General features: G+C 35.6%; 1 protein-coding gene across 2 annotated transcripts in view; it reads right to left on the bottom strand.

Moving 5' to 3' along the window:
* LOC109053094 (serine/threonine-protein kinase MRCK alpha-like) overlaps window positions 1-21195 on the bottom strand; it is a 53175-nt gene extending 31980 nt beyond the window's left edge. For both annotated transcript variants that reach the window (XM_042773563.1, XM_042773564.1), the window contains exons 1-5: window positions 20031-21195; window positions 11678-11769; window positions 9271-9354; window positions 9089-9184; window positions 8677-8825 (exon numbers count right to left, since the gene is read on the bottom strand). In XM_042773563.1, the coding sequence (XP_042629497.1) occupies window positions 8677-8825; window positions 9089-9184; window positions 9271-9354; window positions 11678-11769; window positions 20031-20208 (599 nt within the window). In that variant the 5' untranslated portion in view covers window positions 20209-21195. The remainder of the gene's footprint in view (window positions 1-8676; window positions 8826-9088; window positions 9185-9270; window positions 9355-11677; window positions 11770-20030) is intronic.
* Window positions 21196-24308: the final 3113 nt, after the last annotated feature.

The raw sequence follows: 24308 nt of genomic DNA, 5'->3' as shown, positions 1-24308 counted from the left end.
GTGTGTGTGTGTGTGTGAGTGTGTGTGACTGTATGTGTGAGAATGATAGAGACAGTAAAGCATCAGTGAGCACTGAGGAACAGAGCTGGGGTGTTAAAAATAACTTCTCTTTCTCTCTCAGTAAGCCCAAAACTGCTCTGACCCACAGAACATTCCAACACACTTATTAGACGCTCTCTGAAGGACATGATTCTGACTGGTCCAGTATGGCATTCTGGAGCAAAATATTCATTTAATGACTGTATAATTTATAATGTTTTGTAATGTTTTATTTAGTGATTCAGAAAACAGTCATGTAAACTGATGCACAGTCAGACAGTAAACACTGCTACACATCAGGGGCCTGATCATCCTATCAAGGTTTATTTTGCCATAATCACTAACATACACCATACAAACTATCATTTGGGGTCAGTACAATAGGAATATTTTAATTCAACAAGGATGCAGTAAATTGATCAAAAGTGTTTTTAATGTTACAAAAGATTTCTATTTCAAATAAATGCTTTACATTCATCACACACACAAAAAAATAAATATTAAAAAATCATGGTTCCCACAAAATCACAACTGTTTTCAACATTGATGATAATAATAATAATAATACATGTTTCTTGAGCAGCAAATCAGTATATTAGAATGATATCTGAAGGATCATGTGAATACTGGAGTAATGATGCTGAAAATTCAGCTTTGCATCACAGAAATAAATTACTTGTTGAGAAAAAAAAAAAAAAAAAAAAACAGTTATTATAAACTGTAATAATATTTCACAATATTATAAGATGCACTCTTTCTGGGTCTGGCTGAAGGGTAACATCTGGCATGCTGTATCCCAAATTTGGCAGCAGTAGGCGCCCCATTAAAGTGCAGAGGAGAGAGAGAGTGTAAACTCAGTAAATAGGTGAAGGATCTTGTTTTTTTGACAGGCCACATAGGAGCTGTCTGAGTTCTTACATAGTGAGAAGAGTGGCAGGTTAAAGAGGAGGAGTGAAGAAACGAAAAATGAGGGCTGCAGGTCTGTTCTGATTGGGTCAATGATACAAGAGGCGAAAACAATGCTAAATGCAAGCAATAGGACAGCAAGATAAATAGATCCATCAACCTTTTTATTGTGGGCCCATATAGACAGTATTCTAGAAAAACAGCAAAAAAGCTACACAAGGTAAATTAAAATATGACCCAAATTACATTAAAATATGGGTTCACTTGAAAAGAGGATAAACATGTCTTTGTGTGGTGAGTTATTGGCTGCTGAGAGCATGAAACAGTCACCAATATTGAATGCATAAATACGTTTCAGTGTTGCTTTTTCTGTTTATTTTGAACAATTAACATTTTCAGCATTGCTAAATAAAAATACTCAAAATAAACGAAAAAAAAAAGAAAAAAAATAAGACAAAAACCAAATGACGAAAAAAAACCATTAAAAAAAAAAATGAAACTAAAAGAAAATCAATAAAAAAGATGAAACCACAAAGAAAAAAGGACTGGCACAAAAAATAAATCAATAAATATGAATGCAGAAAGGAGTAGCCTCATAAAGATGGAGCCTGGGAGAAAAAAGCAAGGAAGTGATGCCCTATTAAGGCAAGCGTCTGATGCCAACCTCACTGCATGACGGCAAAACCACTGGAAACTCTTATCAGACGAGCTGCTGTTTACAGAAAAAGAGATTCATACTGCCAAGATACTGAGAGAGACAGAATTCCACACATTCCCTACTATCTTAACATTGTGAGAGAGACTCTTCGTTTACTTTGCAGAACATGTGTTTGCAAAGGCAAGCATCACTATTACTAGTGCTTGTGCTGATTTGAATAAACCCCTAAAACTAACTATTTGTCATGTCAATACAGCACTGTTGAATTCGCATTGCCAGAAAGAGAGAGAGCACTGAATGAACTGCAACAGTTTCCCATGGCTAGGCGGTCCAAAGTCATGAGCTGTACTTAAAACCCTGCAATTTTCCCTATAAATGCGTAAACAGTAAACACTGATGGCCTTTAGCATGACCCAACATTCCTTTCTCTTGCGTCTATTTGTTATTTGTCAGTCTCGCGAGTGGAAAGGGCTGGACAAAACAGCAGACATCTCCCCCAACCCTTCCTCAAATAGGCCACTTACAGTGATGACTACTAGCAGCTATTTTCTCTTCCTGATCTTCTCTTTCCACAGAGACAGATGTGAAAAAAACTCCTTCCTGCAGTTCACAAAACTTTCAGAATTAAGTGCTATTCACAATAAAAATGGGCAACAAAAATGAGCAGTTCTGGACATATAAACAAAGAGCTTGTTGTCTATTGGTGAGTGAAAAAATAAATCAATAAAATAAAATGCTCAGTGTCAGTAAGTCCATCTCACTTTATGGTGTCCAGCTGGCTTTAAATCTTTTTGTTAAGAGCATTCCAGACAAAGCACACATTTCCCAGACACTTCACATAAACCAATTAGCTACATATTAATAAATAAAGAGTCAAAGATGTCAGTGTTGTGCATTAAGCCTTCATAACGCACACAAAACAAGAGATAGAGGACAAACGGTCAGAGAAAGGGAGATAATCCTGCTTTAAAAGCGCATGGTTGATCTTTGGACACCATATGCCCTGACTTCAGACAGACCGAGAAAAGAGTCATGGCTTACTGACCTCTAACAATTCGACGGTCAGCTGTCCAGCCAAACTATCAGACAGCCTCATGTCTGTCACACCGAAACTCTCACAAAGAATTCTCTCACATTTCCTGGAAATGAGACATCACTTCCTATGAGGATCAGAACAACTAGCAGTGGTGTACCACTTCCACTTCCTTCAGGTTTTACACCACATCCTGTTCAGTGATTTACATCAGGCCGCTACTTCCTTAACAGGTGCTGTTTTTCTTAAACGCACCTAAAATGACTTAAAAATGCCCAGAATATACAACAAGCGTGTGAACATCATAAGGATGGAGTTACTGCATCCCAGAACAACAGGATATAGATTTATATATATACACATACATTTTTATTAAAAAAACACACAAAACATTTTAATTAGGAAAATAAATAAATCTTTATTAAAAAATAAATAAATAAAATTGATATATTATTTAAGATAAATACATACCTAAATTAGGGGATACACAGGGACTTTGATGAGTCAAAACATTTGCATGATGAGTCAAAATGTATATTTATAGTGGTGTAAGAAAATATCGATACACGTGAGTATCGTGATATTTATGTTTGGCGATAAGGTATCAATTCTCAAAAACGGAATATCGATATAATAAAAATTTCAAAAATTCATACAAGATTCCTGGAAGTTGTTTCGTTTGAGTGTACATCCCGACTGCTAGATGGCAGTCTTCATCTCTGAACAAATCTTGAATTACAGGAAATACTAGCATTGTTAATGTTAGCGTTAATATCGCTGCTAGTAATGGAGGATGAAGTAATCGTCCCAGTTCCTGTTTTGGTGTACAAAGCTGAAGTGTAACATAAATACAAACTGAAAAACCTGTGAAATCCAAGTGGAAAGGTTCAACATCTGTATTTATTTTATTGTTTTACAATTGTTTATTTTTTTAGGAATCCTGTAAGTACTTTTTTATTGATATTAAGCAAATGTAATTATTTTGTTCAGATCAAAATGTTATGACATTGTATGTTACAACTGTAAACTTAAACTGTGAACCTTTAAAGCAGGGTCTAAAAATATATATGGGCTTTTTACAAAATACATTTGATAGGTATTATACATTTAACTAAAGGATCCTGCAAGCACTTTAATTTTCCCCTCTTTACTCATACTGCACAAAAAGTGATTCAATAACATTGAATGTTACAGGGACTGATCAAATGCAGATCCCACTGTGTTCTGGTTAAATCATTTTTATTTATTTAATGCTAAGGTTTGGATATGGTGGTGTGTTCCTAAAAATATATCCTATTCCTAAAATAAGAAATATCCCAATATTTCGCCTTGCTGACAGTATCGCAATGTATAGCAACATATCGTATCGGAACCCCTGTATCGTGATATGTATCGTATAGCCAGATTCTTGCCAATACACAGCTTTATTTATTTATTTAAATTTTATTTTATATTTATTTTTTTACATGACATTGCACATGAACAAGAAATAAGTACACTCCCCCAAATATCTTCCTCTCAAACAGCACTGGGACGTTTTAATCATTTTTTATGAATTGGTTCTATTGGATGGTTTATCTAATTAAAAACGGAAATTAATAAATATATAATATTGATCCACCCAAAAATTCATATTCTGTCATCATTTACTCAACTACATGTTGTTCCAAACCTGAATGACTTTCTTTCCTCTGTGGAACATTAAAGAAGAAATTCTGAAGAATGTTGGTAACTCAACAGTTTCGGTTCTCACTGACTTCCATTATTGGGTAAAAAATATTAATAATAATAATACAATGGAAGTCAATGGGAACTGAAGCTGTTTGGTTACCAATATTCTTCAGAATTTTTCTTTTGAATCCCACAGAAAAAACGTCATACAAAAGTCATACAGCCATACAGATTTGGAATGACATGAGGGTGAGTAAATAATGACAGAATGTCCATTTTTGGGTGGACTATGTCTTCAAGTTTCATATCACCACAGTTTTTAGTTTGAAGATCCCAAATCCCACAATTACAGCCTTAGACAAACAAAGCCACATATTTATTAAAGCTCATTTAATTCCCAGTTGAAAAAAAAAATTGAATGAAGAATGAAAAACAATTTACTGTTATCTGTATGGACACTGACTAATGCGTTTTCGATCATTATCTGATAAGAGCTATTGGCAGTCAACTCTCAGAGACCCTGAGGACCTGTCCAACCCGTCAGGTTATCGTCCTGAGAGAGATGGAAAAGGGGTGGAACTTTAGGAATTCTGATCAATATCTGCACACAGTCCAGAAAAAGGTCAATAACTGGATTAATCACAAACGAACCAAGCGGAAACACTAGAGTGAAGATCTCAGGATCTCTTCAGAATGACTGAGGGGCGTATTTGCCAATGCGATAGAGGCCGACCTCATGATCAGAATGAGCTTCAGGCCTGATTTGCTCCACCAGCAACTCGTGCGAGCAGAAAACATGCACACCTGAATCAATATTAACCCAGATTACACAATCGCTTGGAGCAGAGCTGTGATGGAGAGGTTAATTCCCCATCCAAAACACCCCTGAGAAGAATCGTACAAGAGGAGACAAAACTTTACATTCTTAAACAATGATAGCCTACAGTAACTGACGGCTTCCTCCAGTTGGATATTCCCTGTACTTCACAATCTCAAGCCTTACAGATGCTACAGTGTGAAGCTGTGAACCGCCATACAAAGGTCACGGAGTAGTTTACTGCTGACTTCAGTGTCGGCTTCCTGCTGAAGGAGACCGCAGGAATGCAAGGGGGCTTTCTCCTGCGGCCTCCAGGATTCTGCAGATGGTGATCAGAGATGTGGTCGAGGATCTGGGCTTGAGATCTCGCCTCAGAAGCTGCAGTGCTGTTCATTCCACTGGGAGCCCCTGAAATTCCAGGCGAAGATGGACGATCCTGGCAATCCCAAGAGGCTATGCAGCTGTGCCACACCACACCCTGAACCAATACCGACATTGCAAACTAGTATGCTACATTTGGTTGCATATTTTAATTTTTAGCCAATTTATAATCTTAGAAATGTAAAAAATACATGGTTATATTTCATTTTTAATCCAATTTTGAGACAAAAAAGACTGATCAAATTACAAGACATAAAGGAGATGTTTAAAATTGTGGTTGATAATGTTTCTGTTTCATCCACCACTTTGGAAACGGCAGGGCAAGTTAAGCGCATTGCATTGAGGGATACCACAGAAACAGATTTTCTTCCAAACCAGCACAGATGCAAAAACATCTGCAGATATCATCTTGGCTTAATAGCATGGCTGAACATAACCACGCCAAAAGCACATTCTTATTAAATTTCACTTCAAAAAAAAAAAAAAAAAAAAAAAAAAAAAAAGGTGAAATTATATTTTACAAAAAGAAAATGAAACCTATTATTAGTGCGATTAAGATATTTTGCATTGAAACATTCCTTCCCCCAATTTTACCATTAACATTATGTCAAATTAATCTACTTATCATTACTGTAATGAGTAAATTCACTTAACACATTTGTACCACCTTTAATTTATGCTGAAACTAAATACAATAATCCTAAAGTATTTTTCAACGCAATACGGTAAAAAAATAAATATATAAAGAAAAACATTATCATAATACTAGAGTTTTGACTTTTCAAAGCAATACAGCAGAATATATATATATATATATATATATATATATATATATATATATATATATATATATATATATATAAATAAATCAACTGTTCAGTGATGAGGTAACCTGACAGCTAGTCAAGAGAATTTCAGGCAACATGAGTAAATATGGCCAACATAATGAAAGGTTTAACTTCTATTAAATTTAAATGAACAGCAAATCAATGCATAAACCGCCAATAAGAGTGAAGCCACTGGAGCTCACATGATCAGAGACGAGCCAGACTGCAGTGGTGTGGCTGTCAGAGCTTTACAAGTGACAAAGAGGTGTCAAAATCCCAGACACGCCGCTGGGCTCTCGGAGAAATATGAGTGTTAGATGTCTCTCAGACGCTGGTCAGACTCGCTCGTAAGAATAGCTCAAAATACCCTGCATTCAGGAGATTGTTACTGCTGGTCTGCTGGTGTCCAGAGGGTTGGTCCGGGGAGTGTCACATACCTGTGTGCACGTGGAATGAAAGTAATGTGGGAGGTGAAGCGCTGACCTCTGGTGAACAGGTCAGTGCAGCGGTCAACACTGCGCTCAGCTTACAGACATGGAGTCCAGTCGACTGGAGCTAAACATACAATTAAGAAATCGATACTGTCAACCCAACCCTAGCATCCACACAGCTGACATGTTTACCTAATGTAATTTATCCACATTGAAACAGACACTGACACCATAAAAATGTGCTATCAGAGAAGTGCTAATTAAACACCGTCAGCTATTTACAGTAGCCCTCATAATCTTGAAGCATAAAGAAACATGATTTTTTTCTTTTTCAAAATAACAAAAAGCTAATTAATTGGAAAGGCAAATGAGCCTGTAGTCTCCAGGACATCTAGTCAAAGTTCAAAACTGTTGTTTTAGACTGTTATTAAAGTGCGCACATCATAATAAAAAAAGCATATTCCTTCCTATTCTGAAATAAAACACCAATCTGGCATTTATAACACTCCTCACAGACAATTTTACGGAAAACAAACAGCTGTAATGGTCAGAAATACAGTCGAAATTATTATAAAAAAGTAAATTATGATATGCTATGAACATGAACACATTTTAGTTTAAAAAGTGACTTATTTTCAAGTTAAAAAAAAAATTAATTAGGGTGGGACTTAATTTTATCCTTAGGAAATTGATTGGATTGTAAAAACAATTATTGTGCACAATAAGACCGGAAACATGTTCAGAAAGTACATGGGGTCACTTTCAATTTTATGTTGGCTTATTTTCAGTTGATAAGATATTTAACAGAACTCCAAATATGGAACCAAAAATACAAATTCTTCCTAATCAAACCATGAAAACTCCAGCACAGCCATGTGCATTCACATAAGAGAGATGTAAGATAAGAGGAACAGCTGTCTTGGCCAAAATGTTTTTCACTGAACATATGGTGTGAGCGCTGACTACCACTCAAACGCAAACAGCTTTAACTGGACAGCAGGAATGCAGATGAAGCGTATCAACACAAGCACACTGCTGCAGGGGAAAAACATGCACTTTATGTTCTAATAGTGAATAACAAGCACACGAGAGAGTAAAAACACCGTCAGCAAAGGAAACTGTACGATATGTAACAGCCTTGCTGAACTGAAAAGCATCCAGCATGGGGGACAGAATGACAGGAAACTCAGAGCCTGGCACACAAATATGCAACTTCCTGCATAAATGACAACAATGGAAGGCCGGCCCCTTTGTCAATCTGGTCTACTCAGCACCTAAAGTTTAGCTTGGTGTCTTACTATGGACGAGGTTATGTAACTATTCATTTCAAGCTTGAGTAAATCTGTCCAAAACTGGACAACGCACTTAAACATGGGTAAAAATGGAACTACGTCTATTTTCCCTCCTTTGGAAGGGAGTTGCCTGCAGTATCATACCCCTTTTAAATTGTCCAAAACATATCTCTCACGGCTGGGGTGGCTACTAAACCTGCAATTATAGTCTTTATTTGAGTTCTCAGAGCTCATACGATATGTACGGCCCTCTGCTGGGCTCTGCAGCAGAGGCCTGCAATTAGTAAGACCAGAATAAATCAATTCCACTGAAGCCACATCTGAGGGGCCAGACGCCTCCGAGCGTTATCCCTGGAAAGGCACTCCATGTATAGAGTGCAATAGCAACTTAGCAAGCAAAGGCAGCACTGAAATCTGCTCTGTGATTGTTGAAATCAGAACAATTTGGTCACTTCCTGTGTTCCCAAAAGAATTCACATTCCCACAGACCAGCGCACACAAATCATTTCCATGCAATTTGCTCCAAATGTAACAATGTCGTGCAGCAGCAAAAAAACTAAAAAAATAAAAAAATAGAAGGACAAGAACAACCAGGCTGGTTCACGAGAACAATGATCTCACCTGTGGACATAGTGGAGCTGATGCACAGAATCGATTGCCAGAACCATCTCAGCCAGGTAAAATCGGGCCATGTCCTCTGGCAAACGGTCCTCAAACTTGCTGAGAAGAGTCAAGAGGTCACCACCCACGTAGTAATCCATCACCAGGTACTGCAGAAGACAGACATGCCAGAACTAAACGGTGTAACAGCAGACAAAACGATGGAATTATATCTAGCTAGCTAGAAAGATAGATAAAATAACAGACAGACAGAACGAACGATAGAACGATAGACAGACAGACAGACAGACAGATAGATAGATAGATAGATACTCCTGTTAATGTGGAAGCACTCAGAGGGCAGAAGCCTACCAGGAGATAGATAGATAGATACTCCTGTTAATGTGGAAGCACTCAGAGGGCAGAAGCCTACCAGGAAGTTGTCATCCTGAAAGGCGTAGTGGAGTCTGGTGATCCACTGACAGTCCCCGTTTACCAGCACGTCCCGCTCCTCCCGGAAACAAGCTGTCTGGAAACAAGAAGACACATTTATTTACATTTTCCACTCAAAACTAAGGTTTCATTACCAAACTAATTCCTTCTGACATTTTGTACCTCTGCTCTTTTCAGCATCTCCCACTTGTTGAGGATCTTCATGGCGAACACCTTGTCTGAACTTTTCACCTTTACAACTGCTACCTGGAACGCACCGGAAAACACACAGAGATCTGACACCTGGCTCTCCATTAAGAAAGCACGAGGGGATTTCTAGAGGTCCCGATGAGATGATAAGATGCTTTGTTTTGCTTTTGTTCCATCTAGATTTCCAGATCACACGTGGAAGTGGTTATCAGTGACAGTAGAGTGTAAACCTTGAGTTAAAGGGCAGGTCAGGTTACTACACACTCACACACACACACACACACACACACACACACACACACACACACAGAGCTATGAAATCATAATATAACTCATATTGGGGGAAGAAAGGATTCTTCACAAATACACACTCAGGACTCAAGTAAAAACACAATCAGCTGGGAGCAATTCAATATCAAGTCAGAGACAATTTCACCGACAGCCCAAATCCAGTTTTAATAAATCAAACTTTGAACTGCAAAATATGACTTTGAAATCTGACCCAAGCCACTTTTGATAACATATTTTATTATAATTAGTTAATTAATATTTTTTTAATACTTTTTAAGAAACAAAAATAATTAAAATATAAAATATATATTATATAATTTTTAATATTTTATATTACATAATTATTTTTTTTTAAATACAATTTATAATTTCTAACATTTAATTTCAAACACAAGATATATAATATAGAATTATTTCATATAATAATGTAATAATGATGGGTTTTGTGGAGCAAAAACAAAATTATAGGAAACATTGATCCAAACACATTCACCTAAATGGCACATAATGGACAAATAAAATGATGTTTGGGCCGGACATTTGTGTAAGCATCATGAGAAAAGGAAGCGAAGTGGAATGGACATATATTTATCTTGAACATAAGGTGTCCAAGCGAAACAACGGTGTGATTCACTCACTACGATTAAATAAGCCAAAACAAGCACGCATTGAGAGGTCTGCACATTCCAGCCCGAGCCAGGATACGAGCATTATTCCAGATAGAAATCACGCTCTTCTCTCTTCCAAACACTTGATAGGGATTTAGAATAAACCAATGGCACAGACCTAAAAATTCACAGTTTATGGTTGCTAAGAAAAGCTGGAGTATTTGTTATAAGTTCCAGAAAATATCAGATCGAAAGGATCCAGAGACTGGAAAGCAACTTTTAAAATAGCATTCAGAGCGCTGGCATTGTGCCCTCAAAACACACAGCCTTACATGGGCCAAACTCCCACAATGCAGTCTTTAAAATACAGCTTTGGAAAACTAATTATATCTCAAAAATGACATTTAACTTCTGTCATAACACTGTCAACAGTACGAGATGTGTGGGTGGACAAAAGTGAGCAATTCAAATAAAAAATGCAATATGGAAAACACAGATGGAATAGTGGAATTCAGTCATAAAAATTTCTTACAAGATACTTAGCCATTAAAATGGAATCCAGAAAAATGAAGAAGAAAAAAGTATCCAGAAAAATTCAAACGGAATTTAAACTTAAACTATAAACATACTGCATGCATGCCTGTGTCACAGCTATGAAATTGATTAATCAACAATCAATACTCTCAACTGATTAAATTCATGTAAATCATCAATTAATCACTGATCAGAGAAGAACCAGAGATGTTATGAGAGATTTAAGCGATGCGCTCTAGCTTGGCTCCTGTCGAGGTCTCTATGAAACCAGGATCAGGGCAGGACAGGTCAGCCGGGGTGACAGGTCAACCTTAACACAGAGACAACCCTTTGACAGCTACAAAGAGCTCCGTTCAGAGAGCATGACACCCATCAGCATCTGCTCAGTGTAACTCTCATTGTGCAGATGGTGATGGTGTCACACTCTGCAAACATAAAATATGCAAGAGTGAAAATAGGTTGACTTTGGCTGCTAAACTGTTAACTTGGGTTAAACACTTTCACATTTTCATGGGATAACAAACTGTACTTTACTCAGTTTATGACAAGTAAAATAACTTGGCATGTCTTTGAGTCATGAATGAATTCTTTGCCCAAAAAACAACAATGGCACCACAAGGGTCCTGACCACTTCTCTGGCACTTAAAACGACTGACTGGCTGCATCCCAACTCACACACTTCTACATTTTGTTGAGTATGTACTTCACTGGTAAAAGCACCGGAAAGTTCTAGACTACATACTAAAAAATACTATTTTGAGACATTTTAGACATCAAACAGCAACCGAACATTATACCAAAGTTGTTTATTGCACAAAGGTTTCTTAATAAAAAAGCAAACTTATGAGAACATGTTTTGGGTTGAGAGCCACTGCTATATACTATGGATAGTATGGAAATTCAGATCCAGTCATTCACTACAGTCTCAACACAAGACTGACGCTTACCTCGCCAAAAGCTCCTCGACCAATGACCTTCAGGATCTCGAAGTCCTCTTTGTGCAATCGCATCTGTTTCACTTTAGAGGTGAACGGCTTGGCTGTGAAGAAAGAGAGAAGTTGTTATTATTGAAGACGTTCAAATCCATCACTTCACGACGGTGTGCCATAAAGGCCTGATCTTCTTGAAGGTATTTGTAGCCGTTCAGTTACAGCACATTCACACAAATCAAAAGTTCAGAGGCATCTCTGAGCAGGTGTGAAGGACAGATTAATAGTTTATCACAGTAAAGTCTTTCTTGCAGGGATTCAGCTAAAAAACTGGCCAATGTGACCTTTTTTCCTCACATAAAATAACTTATTTGCCAAGTAGAAGGATAATACAGTCATCTCGCCATTATCAAAAAAACAAACCTGTTCAAGAAAGAAAGGGCTTGTCACATTAAGGTTGTGCCGATAAATGATAGTATTGTGTATCGACGATAGTCAGAGACATCACCTGTGGCCGATGCCTTTGACAATAGCAAGACAATTAATTATTCTTTTTTATTATAAACTAGAAATACTAATTAATATTAGGGCTTATTTGTTCCATCATATTTATTTTTCCGTGTTTTTACAGTGTTGCTCGTTATAACCAATCACACACACAATTCAGTTAACTTTATGAATGTAGCGGCCAATCAGAGGCGGTCAGATGAGTTATCGCTGAAACACCGGCGTTTTGTTGTTCATTGCACACGCGCTGACTGAATTCTGCTCTCTCACGAATTCTCTCATCATAAACAACAAAGTGCAGATGTCTGTGCAACATAAGTATAAGAGATTGATTCACCATACAGTGTAGATAGCTTCACCTTTTTTAGTGCATAAAGTCAGTGATGCTGTTCTTTGCTCGTTTTCTGTAGCTGCTGTTTGAATAACCGAGGAAATGTAAGCATTATAATTAGTAACTTACAATGTTTCTATTAAATTGCTATCATGTTCAATACATATTCAGTCCTATTGAAAAAAAAAATATTATTAAGATAATAGATTACACTACCATTAGTCTGTTTTCACTCTCTGGCTATGAAACTAAGTAAGCAAATAATTCAATATATTAGCATGATATTATTGAGTATCGGCGATCTGCCGATCTCATAGGCTGACAATAGGACAATATGCCACATAAGTCTGGGTTTAATCATCAATGGCAGCACAAATTTGCCATTAACCCGTTTATTGTGACCAATCCTGGCAGCAAGGTTTATATCTAATAGACTCCAAATTATAATAGTAAAACGATCACAAAACATCAACAAGTATGGGGCTACTGCAGGATGACTACTGACTTTAGCAATGAGAATCAATTACCACTTTTGTATTGTTTTATGGAGCACACAAAATATGATTTACTGTGTGGTTGAGAAGATGTGTAAGGAGTTTCTATTGAAAGCTGTGAAGAGAATGCACTCAACTCAAGGATGAATGTGATCACCAACCCAAATGGCCAAGGGCAATTAACACTTTTGAATTTGATACATTTAAGCCCAATTATTAATAAGAGCTGTTAAAACGTGTTTAAACAATACCAGTACTTCTTTATTTAGTTTTCTTTACATTAATCCATCTATCCATGACCAGAATATCATAAAGAACTGGGAGTGAAATTTTTTGTAATTAACCACCTAGCAACCACCCGGAACATCCTAGAAGAACCCATATCATAGAAACACTCATACCGGGTTAATTTTCCATATTCTAGAACACCCTAGCAAAAAACAAGAACAAATGCATCAATTTTAGCAACATTCAAACACCAAAAACACACTCACACAATACCTACTTGAGTCCATAAATGTTCTCAATAAGAAACAGGTAAACTACATAAAATAAAAAAAAATAAAACAAAAAAAAAGGCTACAACAATAAACAGATAAAAAACAAAGTAATAAAAAGAAAAAACTAAAAACCTACTACATTCTACTGAAGGCCATACAGCTACAATGCTGCATGCTGCTTATGAATGAACTCTGTATCAGTTAATGAAAGTCACATTGAGTTCATGACTACCAGCACTGGAGATCAGACACAAAGACAGATCTCTTTTCACTTGGACTGCATTAAATCCAGTCTCTTGTACAGACAATGAGCCTGTGCTGTTCACTTAACCCACAAAATTAAAAAAAGAACTGACCAAGATAAATCATGAGCTGCATCCCTACTACACTGAATACAGAAACAGTCTGAACAATTCATCCTAAAATGAAAAAAAAAATAGATTGCTTATAATCAGTCTGAACAATTCATCCTAAAATGAAAAAAAAAATAGATTGCTTATAATTGCCACACAATATCATATAAACAGTCTACACAGACCATTTATGTAAACTTAATTTGCTCAATCAAAAATTATAATGGTTATGGTGTCAAAACCATGAGTAGCTAACGTGCCCACATTTACATATCAGCACTTATTCAGCAATATTATTGTTGTTCACACTCTTTTCAAATGTTCTCCAATCCAATTTGTTTTTGGGTGAGAGAGAAACTGAAAAACAGTCAAGGAATTTTCGATCAAAGTGATTTGCTTATATCCCGGTCAGAAATCCTTAACTAATGGTGCTGCCTCACTTCTATGGAAACAACTGGAGAAAATATAGCATATCTGAGCGCTCTCGTCAAACACGCAACTCCAGATTCCACATCCCTGTTGAAATCACCTGACTAGGATGTGTATTTACTGTCATGCCTTTGGCAAAAGTGTGCAGTATTTTTACTAACAAATACCAAGAAGTTCTAAACACGTAACTAACATGCTGTAAAATGAAAGAAAGCTACAATAGTTTGTGGATGATGTGGCCTAGTGGTTAAAGATCTGGGTTTGTTGCTAGTTTTAACCTCTGATCAATGAATTATCATTTGATCAAGATATTTAATTACACATACTAATTGCAATGCAATAATATTCTAGTGACAAATAATCCACAATGATTATGAAAATGAAAGAAAATTACAGTGGCTTAATGTGAATCTACCAACAAAAACATAATAGAAACAGAAACCAAGTGACAATCAAAATGTCTAGCTCCTTATCACTTGTTGCTCTAGCTGGTTAAGAATAGTAGCACAGCAAGTACCAATTTCCAAAAAGCAAGACGGCCAACCTAATATGAGTACCAAGAATATTTATGAAAGATATAAATACATTACAATTTAAATGAGATAAGAACAAAAAAACATACCAAAAAAATATTCAAAAGAATATTTATGAAAATTTCTTTAAAAAACAATCGCTGAACATGATCAGTCAAAATGATCAGATTATCAGTCAATGTCAAAAATATCACAAAAATTCAAAAATCTGTCAAGCATTATAAAATCCTACAAACACTAAACCACACAAAAAAAAAGAAAAAAAATCATCAAACCATCAAAACACACCAACAAACAATCAGAAGATATGAGATGGATAGAGATGAATCGTATTGATTCTTTTTCCCCCACCGGGGATAAAAGTTATTCACATTTTCCCACAGAATCACAATGAGAGTCATGTTCTGCGAAATGCACAACCTAATATTCATCAAACAAGAAAAAAAAAACCAAACATCAAACAAACAATACCAAAAACCACAATCCAAAAAGCAAAAGATCAATTACACAAAACAACAGACACTGATGACAACTGACTGTGCTTTCGGTGTGAGAGCGGATGATATTGATATTATCAAGAATCCACTTAAACAACATTAGAAACATAAAAACGTAAATAAAACTAAAAACATAAACAACGTAAACAATGCTGTGAATATCAAATGTAACCACTGTGTCAGGCATCCTTTTACAGTGCATTAGAAACAGACGGAAAACAGACCACCTGGAACTGCCATCACAGCCTCCAATACATCCAAAAGGGAAAGTGTATAAAGTCTATTTATAAAGGACAGTTTAAAGGTCAAGCCTTCCTAAGAAGAACCTACACTGCTTTCAAAGTGTCCCAAACAACTGCAGCACGCAGGGGTCAGTGTTCATTAAAGAACTGAATGCAGAAAACTCATTGTGTATATATCACTGTCACAGACTCCAGCGTAAGTGGACACAGAGCTGCAAATCAAATGAACCACACCATCTATCTCCAGCAATACCCAAGAGACCCACATTAGGAGACCATATAAAGGCACAGACACTGGCAGGATTATTAAAACACAATTTCCATAGAGGGAAAGAAAGCTTAAAGCCAGACTGCAAGAAGACCTCAGATATACTTGTGAGTGTGTGCCGTGTTCAAACCTGCTCTGCTCGACTCCAACATCAAGAGCATTTTCACTGTAAAATGTCTGCATAGCACAAACACCGGACGTAGAATAAATAGTCAGACCTCTTCAGCTTTCATCCAATGTCTGCAGTGTTACTTCATAAACTTAAAACTACGAATTTAAGACCCATTTCATAAACTGAAATAAAATAATTATAGTACAATATTCTAAAAACTACAACAAAAATAACTTGAGAACACTGTTTAAAAATCTGAAAATCAATAATTAAACATAAAAACATTTCAAAGTCAGAAGAACCTGAGGAAGTTAATACAATTATTACAGGGTTTACCTTAAAAACATAACAATTAAAGGAGTGAATTTATTGGGATAAAAAATTCAAACTGTGGTCTCAAAAACAAAAAAGACCGTGATATTAGGTTGTCAAAAAAATAAATAAATAACATGATTTGCAAACATATGTTTTTCTGAAGATCAGTCATATGAAGCATTAACGAATTTTAACACTGCAAAAAAACAACTAGCAGTGTTTACATTTGCATTTTCATTGGCGAGAGAGCAAATAACAATGGAGGAACAAGTCTGGTCCTAAACCCAATCCATAGGACAGACAACAAGATTATTTCCATCCCTAAAATCATATTGATCTTGCCAATCACAGTGCATGACACTCCTAAACAAGTGATGACTTGCTACAATACAGATACAAATAAGGACTGAATATAAAGGAAAATCTTATGATGAGGAGGATTTAACGTTTGAATACAAGAAACCTCCCAAAGTTAATACAAAGCTAATCCCAAAATATGAGGCCGGTTTTACCTGACAGCAAACCCAACCTGCATAAATAAACGTATCCAGTACATAAGCTAGAACACTGGAAAAGCAGATGATGTTGGGGCTGTGACAGGATAGCCACATAACCTACAAAACCCGCTTGGGTTATCAATTTAAACCAGCTGTCCAGGGGAACTCACTACACAGGGGGACTTCTACAAATACCAGAGGATAGTTGTTAGTCACTGTTAACCAAGTCAGCCTTTTCTTTCAAACAGTTGCGCCTAAACGGTATCTGTGACTTGCACATTCCTACAATGGCCTTAAAATAAAAGTCTTCAGGCCTCTTTCAGATCAGCAGAGAAAGCAGAAAGAGCAGGTAATCGGCACTCTAATTACTAATTAGTCAATTAATGTGTTTAATAGCATAAAGAAATCCTGATAACTATCAGAAATTGGCTTTGAGAGTTAACATGCACATCAATAAACAGAAAATGCAATAAAATAAAATAAAAATAAAATGTGATGTCAATGTAAAAAACACAAACTGGAGCATTTGCACACTGAACAAGCTGACAAGCATTGGCAAATGTGCTTACATGCAAAGTAAAATTGGGTAACGACTAGAAATCTAGGTCTTCTGATCAGATTTTGCTTCAGCAAGACTGTGCTTGCAAACAGATTTGCCCCACTTTTGTTTTGCTTTATATACCTCATATAACCATATGAATATAATCAAGATTATTAATGACCTAAGAATATATGTAAAATATATCTTATATATAAATATATATCTTCAATATATATCTAAGCATCAATGATTCTGAGAAAGGCTGAAAAGAAGAAATGAAGCAAAATGCAATCACAATGTCTTATCCCAAAGCATGAGCCTAAAATATAGCCTATGCTCAGTTTAAGAGGTCTAGAAGTGCAAGGAGTCACACTTTGTAATCTGGTCCCTACAAATATGATCTATGCTTTGTATTATTGTGTTAAAGTGGATTTTTATTATTCTCAAGCTCTGACACATTTGTTCGGTATATACTGCGTGCATCATGACTTCTGTTACTAGGTAAGGAATGTTTACAATTCAGGATAGTTGCAAGTGAGGCCACAAAATAAACAAACAAACAGCACACTATGTTCATTCACAGAATAACATCATAAAGCGATCCAGCCATCCACTCATCAAATTAAAAAATTAAAAAATTTAAAAACCTTAAAGCCATATTCTTAGTTAAGCTGGGTCAGGGGGCCCCTGATTTAACACACTCAAACAATGCAACTACTTTTCCCATACACTGTATATGTTCAGTTACATTTTAGTCACATGATGGTCACTTCATAATACCTCCCAGCAGTTATTAAAGGAACAGTCCATGCAAAAATGAAAATTTGCTGAAAATTTACTCATGTGTAGGCCATTCAAAATGTAGATAAGTTTGTTTCTTCATCAGAACAGAGTTGAGTAAATGTAGCATTGCATCACTTGCTCACCAGTGGATGCTCTGCAGTGAATGGGTGCCGTCAGAATGAGAGTCTAAACAGCTGATAAAAACATCCAAATATTCCACACCACTCCAGTTCATCAGTTAAAATCTTGTAACGAGAGAAGCTGTGTTTGTAAGAAAAGAATCCATCAAGTCATTTTAACTTTAAACTGTTGCTTCTGACCAAAAATTAAATCCATAATCCATAACACGCACTTCCTCCAGTGAAAAAGTTCATCCTCTGTTGTCATCTCACATCAAAATCCGCCAACATATTTCTTTAGATCCGTTTCAGACTGTTTTTGCTTGTAAACTGTGCTTGATATGTGCATACTTCTCTGCAGATTCAGACAAAGTGACATTTATACTAGAGGAAGCAATATTGCGGATGGAGGACCCTTAAGCAATGATTAAAAGTTATAAACATATTAATGATGGATTTGTTTCTTGCAGCTTTTCACTCCACAAGACATTGATGGACTGGAGTGGTGTGGATTACAGTGTTTTTATCAGCTGTTGTGGACTCTCATTCTGACGGCACCCATTCACTGCAGACCAACTGATGTCATGCTAAATCTCTCCAAATCTGCTCCCATGATGAAACAAACTCATTTGCATCTTGGATGGCCTGAGGGTGAATTTTCATTTTTGGGTGAACTATTCTTTTAATGCATTTACATCTTTACCACCAAACAAGTCAACGTCAAGTTCCATGCTTGGAAAAATCCTTTGTATAAAACAAAAGGGGGAGATTTCACATTCCAGAAGTCAGTGGTGTTGTTATTCATATAGAGAATGACACCGTATAGACTGGGGTCTTTTTCTAGATTATTCACGCACAAATCTCAACAGCCAAAGCCTTTCCTATAGGACCAGTTTGATCAATTTCCAAGACAGTGAACAGCACAACCTTCAGTGTCACAACACTTTGCCACAGACAGAAGAAGATTTCTTTCATTGCTTTTCAACTAACCCTTAAAGACATTCTATAGCACATGTACTTTTAAATAAAAATGGTTTGTGAACATTTTTAATCAAATTCTAATAACATATACTCCCTTTCTGAGGTGAATTTCAATCCATGCCCCATGATTTACTGCTCAACATGCTGGTATGATGGCTCAGAATTTAACAGCATGTTGCTACTTGACTTTTCCAGGGCTGTACACACACACACACCTATGATTTAGTGCTGCCAAACGTGGCTTAAAGACATTGGTTGCATGAACTTCAGTGAAATATCCTTATTTATGATTACTTTAAAACCCAAACATCTACTGAACTTAGATTTGGTACCATTATAAGATGATTTAATCAATAAATATGATGACTTACGATTCATTAAACATAAAATGCATCGATTTGATATGGGTTTAACATAAAATGCATTGGTTTACTATGGGATGAACGTGAAATGCATAGGCGTAAGACAGCCTCAACATAAAATGCACTGATTTTGATATGGGTTAAACATGAAATGCATTGGTTTAAGATGGCTTGAACATAAAATGCATTGATTTGATATGGATTAAACATAAAATGCATTGGTTTACTATGGGATGAACATGAAATGCATAGGATTAAGACGGCCTCAACATAAAATGCACCAATTTTGATATGGGTTAAAGATGAAATGCATTGGTTTAAGATGGCTTGAACATGAAATGCATTGATTTGACATGGGTTAAAGATAAAATGCATTGATTTATCAGGGTTTAAACATTAAATGCACTGATTTAAAATGGTCTTGGTATGAAATGCATTGATTTAATATGGTTTAAACATGAAATGCATTGATTTTAAGGAACATTTTTTTAAAAGCATTATACTCACCCCATTCCAAAAACTCTGCAATGTTCTTCTCTCTTCTGAGTGGGGAGTTGGTGCACTCATCATAAAGGCTGATGAGAACATCCAGAAGAGTTTCCACACTAAAAGACTGTCCATTGGACTGGACAGGACCATCCAGAATCAGTTTTTCCAGCTTTTTCAAACGCACTTCTCCAGACATGGTGCAAAACGAGTGTCAGTCCCAAAAAAATGTAGTGTAATGTTATTAAAATCAATGCAAATACACGAACAGTCTTTGGAGGGGATCTGTCTAAATAGCTATAAATATAATCCACCCATCATCACAGTAAAATGCAGTCACAAAACTGCAGTAAACTCAAAAATAATTTTAGTTTCATACCAAATAAAACTTTTCACTACATCTTTTAACGCACTCAGTGGAAGATCAACAAACCACCAAATGGGGGGGGAAATAACAATTTAAGACATTTACCCAAAAACACCTTCCACGTTTATATAAAACTGTAATTTATCTCTTGCGTTTGATAAATATTAATCTACATACATTTAAGTGCCTTTTCTGTAGCTACTCAAGCTAACGAGCTAACAACATTCCCGCGACACAATGTATCTCAACTAGCTTTCTCTCATATAAATACAAAAAACAGTGTAGTAATATTAACAAGTATTAGTGTCAAACCATGTCATGTATAGAGACTGTAAAACATCCCCAGTTTGTTCAACTTTAACGGGTTAAAATAACTGATGCTAATGATCCGGCTAATAAAGACGTTTGGCTAGCAGGCTAACAGATTTTAGCTCGTCCTCAAAGAGAATTTTCCTCAAAACAAACAGGAATAACATGACACGCCCCCCAACTGTGATATTTAGGCATTACGTGCGTGGAAAAGATGAATAAAATATGTTTATGTCCGCAATAATGAGTTTAGCGAAGTTCTCCAAAGGCACCGATTGAGTGTCGCTTAGTTTTCCATAGTCCTATTCCCGTGAATAATTCCTTGAAAATAAGTCCTGCCCGCGGGATGAAATCCGTCAGATGATGATGATGGGGTGAAGATGAGGAGGAGGATGGTGGTGGTGTGGATGTGGGGTGACGGGGTGATTCTGTCTCATCTGCCCGCCGCCACTGAGTGTGTTTCAGGAATGATGAGGAGAAACATGGCGACTCTCTCTCTCTCTCTCTCTCTCTCTCTCTCTCTCACTCACACACACACACACACACACACACAGTCATGATAAACACGCGCGCGCGTGCTCGCTCACATTCAGACACACATCAAAATAAACATATACAGGCTACATGCACATAAACATAAAACATGCATTTACATAAACACACAGTAGCTACACATAGGCTATACAGACATTCACACGCCCGTAAAACATTCATAAATACAGATATAGATACAATCTCTCAGACACTTTGAAGAAATAACATAAATAAAAACAAACAATACACTTACTTACGAAAATTAAAAACACACACACACACACACACACACACACACACACACACACATATAAACGGATAGGATAGAGGGACACACATTGGATATAAACAAAAACATAAATGTGCATCCATAAATACACATGCTTACAGACAAATGTCTATACATAAATACACAAGTCTACAAACAGCTGTTTTGCTGGGGGTGGGGTGTTTGGAGGGGTGGGGCAGGTTGGGGTCACATGTATTCACACTTTCATTTTAAGATTATTTTAATGCTATTAGGCATGCTTAGATGATTTTATATAATTTAGTTAATAATTACTACACTTTCATAATTTATATTGAGAATCAGCTGTCTGTCTGTTTATCCATCTATCTGTCTGTTCTTTCATTCTATCTATATCATCCTCACTGTCTCGGTCTGTCTGTCTGTCTATGCTAGTCACTTTTAGCCTTCTTTTTTTTTAGTAACTTATATTTTAAATTCTAATATGTTGTAGTAGTACATGTATAGGGCATATTTGACAATTTATAAAAATGTTTATGAAAGAAAAAGTAATGAACAGTTGCTTTCACTGTATAGCATCTGTACTTCAGAGTACAATAAATATACAATGTAGCAAAATTAATTCAAAATTAATTCCACTAAAATATATATATTTTTGTATAAAGTTAACTTTAAATGCAGGCTTAATTGTTCAGGTAACACCCAAGTAGAACAAATGTCACAACCTGCAGTCGTGAGTTAATTGCACTTTTTCAACCACATTGAATTTAATTACCAATGAAGGAAATAAAGTTGAACCTCTGAAAACTGAGATGAAATAACATAAATTAATGTGGCTGGTTAAAATGGGTTAAATTAAATGTTATTATGATATAATAGCCTAATAAAAACTATAATGTGACACTGTTGACTCAATGTATAGCACATATAAATGTGAAGTGCTAGATTTTGGTCTATTGTATAATAACCCTATTGTGCACCACAGTGATCCTTAGTGTGTTTGTGTGTTTCTATGTAAGTTAAAGACTGTGGTATCAAATGTTCACACATTATACTTTGTTATAGTTTAATATTCTAAGATGTTATAATATTCAGTTCCATTACTGTGATGTTAATTTAATTATTATTATTATTATTTTATATATATATATATATATATATATATATATATATATATATATGCCAATAAAGCAATAAATATATATATATGTACACTAAGCTTTGGCAATATTGTATCATTTACATTCATGCCAATAAAGCAATAATGAATTGAGAATTGAACAGATTTTGGTCAATTCTGATCGCCAGAGCTCCCTCTTGGGGCTGAAAAAAATCCACTGAGCCTGTTCAGACAGTTCAGGAATCGTTTCTTGCAAAGACATGATAAAGCTGCGACACCTACTGGTCATTTTAGTGATTCATTTACTACTTTTTTAATTGGCTGCATGGAATTCATGGAAATAATTTCAGAAGAGAATAAATGCATTTATGAAATGGATGCAAACTGTGACGTAGAATATCCCTTTTATTCTGGTTTGGCATTTTCAAGCAAAGAAAGTCAAAGCAGACTGTATATTAACAGTTTGTCTGACTGAATAGCTTAATTGCATTTCTATTAGTCTTGATAGTGGATCAAATAAAGCCTTCCATCATAGCAGTAAACACTGAGGACATCTGATGTATGTAGCTGGGCTGGTTTCAATGAACAGCTTCTATAACGCTCATCATTAACACCTTTTGTGTTTATTGGGCTCTTGATTAAAAGGGCTAAAATACAGGAGAGTGTTATTGTTGGTTTAATCCTTCTGATCCCTTTTCATATGCAATTAGAAAATGAGAAATACCACTTTCAGTCTAGATCATCTAATTAATTGATGTGCTAGAATCTGCAGCATGGAGAAAACAAAGAAAGTCAACTGCAACACCCCACCCTCTAAAACAGCCGTCTATAGTTAGAAATAATAGTTTGGCTTAATGAGTCATTGAAAGTCTCCGGCCTTTTGTTATGATGGTGTGTATTCAAAACATTAAGCCTAATACAATTTTAACTGGACAGTCTTGTGAAATATCTTACAAGGACAGATAGTTTGGAATTTACCACTGAAAATTACAATACACAGAAATTAAGTATTATTAAATTAAATATAATTTAATAATATTTAATACTGAGACCACGGTCCAAAAAAATTTATAAAAATAAAATAAATAAATTGAAACTTGAAAAAAAAAAAGTATTTTTCATGAAAAAACTCACTTGAAAATTTACAATAAAAATATTAAATATATTGACATTAAATATATTGATATTTATCTAAATATCTGCTTTAATCTTTCTATCTTTATTTATTTGATGACAAATTGCCACTATCTTAAACAAAGGACATTTTTTTAAGGTGCAGGTGAAAGATTTGACAGAGATAAAACTGTGTAAACACAAATTGTGCAAAATAAATGTTATAAGTCTTTATTAGGTCCACAGATTCTTATTACTTACTTTAAAAAAAATGTATGGCATTTTATAGGACAGCAAATAAACATAAAAACACAAATTTTCCACAAAAACATATACATAAACAATGTAAAAATGCTTTGAGATAGACTGAACTACTAAATTTAGTTTGGTTTTCTAGTTGCCATGTTAGCAGTTTTAGATTAGGCACAAAAATGAATAAAATATAAAGGTTTCAAAAGTAATTTTATTTTAAGTTTGGTGTGCATTTTAGGTCTTAAATTTATGTTAGAGAAAATGTGGCTTATCTGTGCTATTGACTTAATTTGGAATAATAATAGACATGTTGATTTGTAAACATTGGTTTATACTTGTCTTGCCCATCCTGACAAA

This window comes from Cyprinus carpio, chromosome A17, assembly GCF_018340385.1.
Source record: "Cyprinus carpio isolate SPL01 chromosome A17, ASM1834038v1, whole genome shotgun sequence".
Classification (NCBI taxonomy): domain Eukaryota; kingdom Metazoa; phylum Chordata; class Actinopteri; order Cypriniformes; family Cyprinidae; genus Cyprinus; species Cyprinus carpio.
This window is presented reverse-complemented; position numbering and strand designations above follow the sequence as displayed.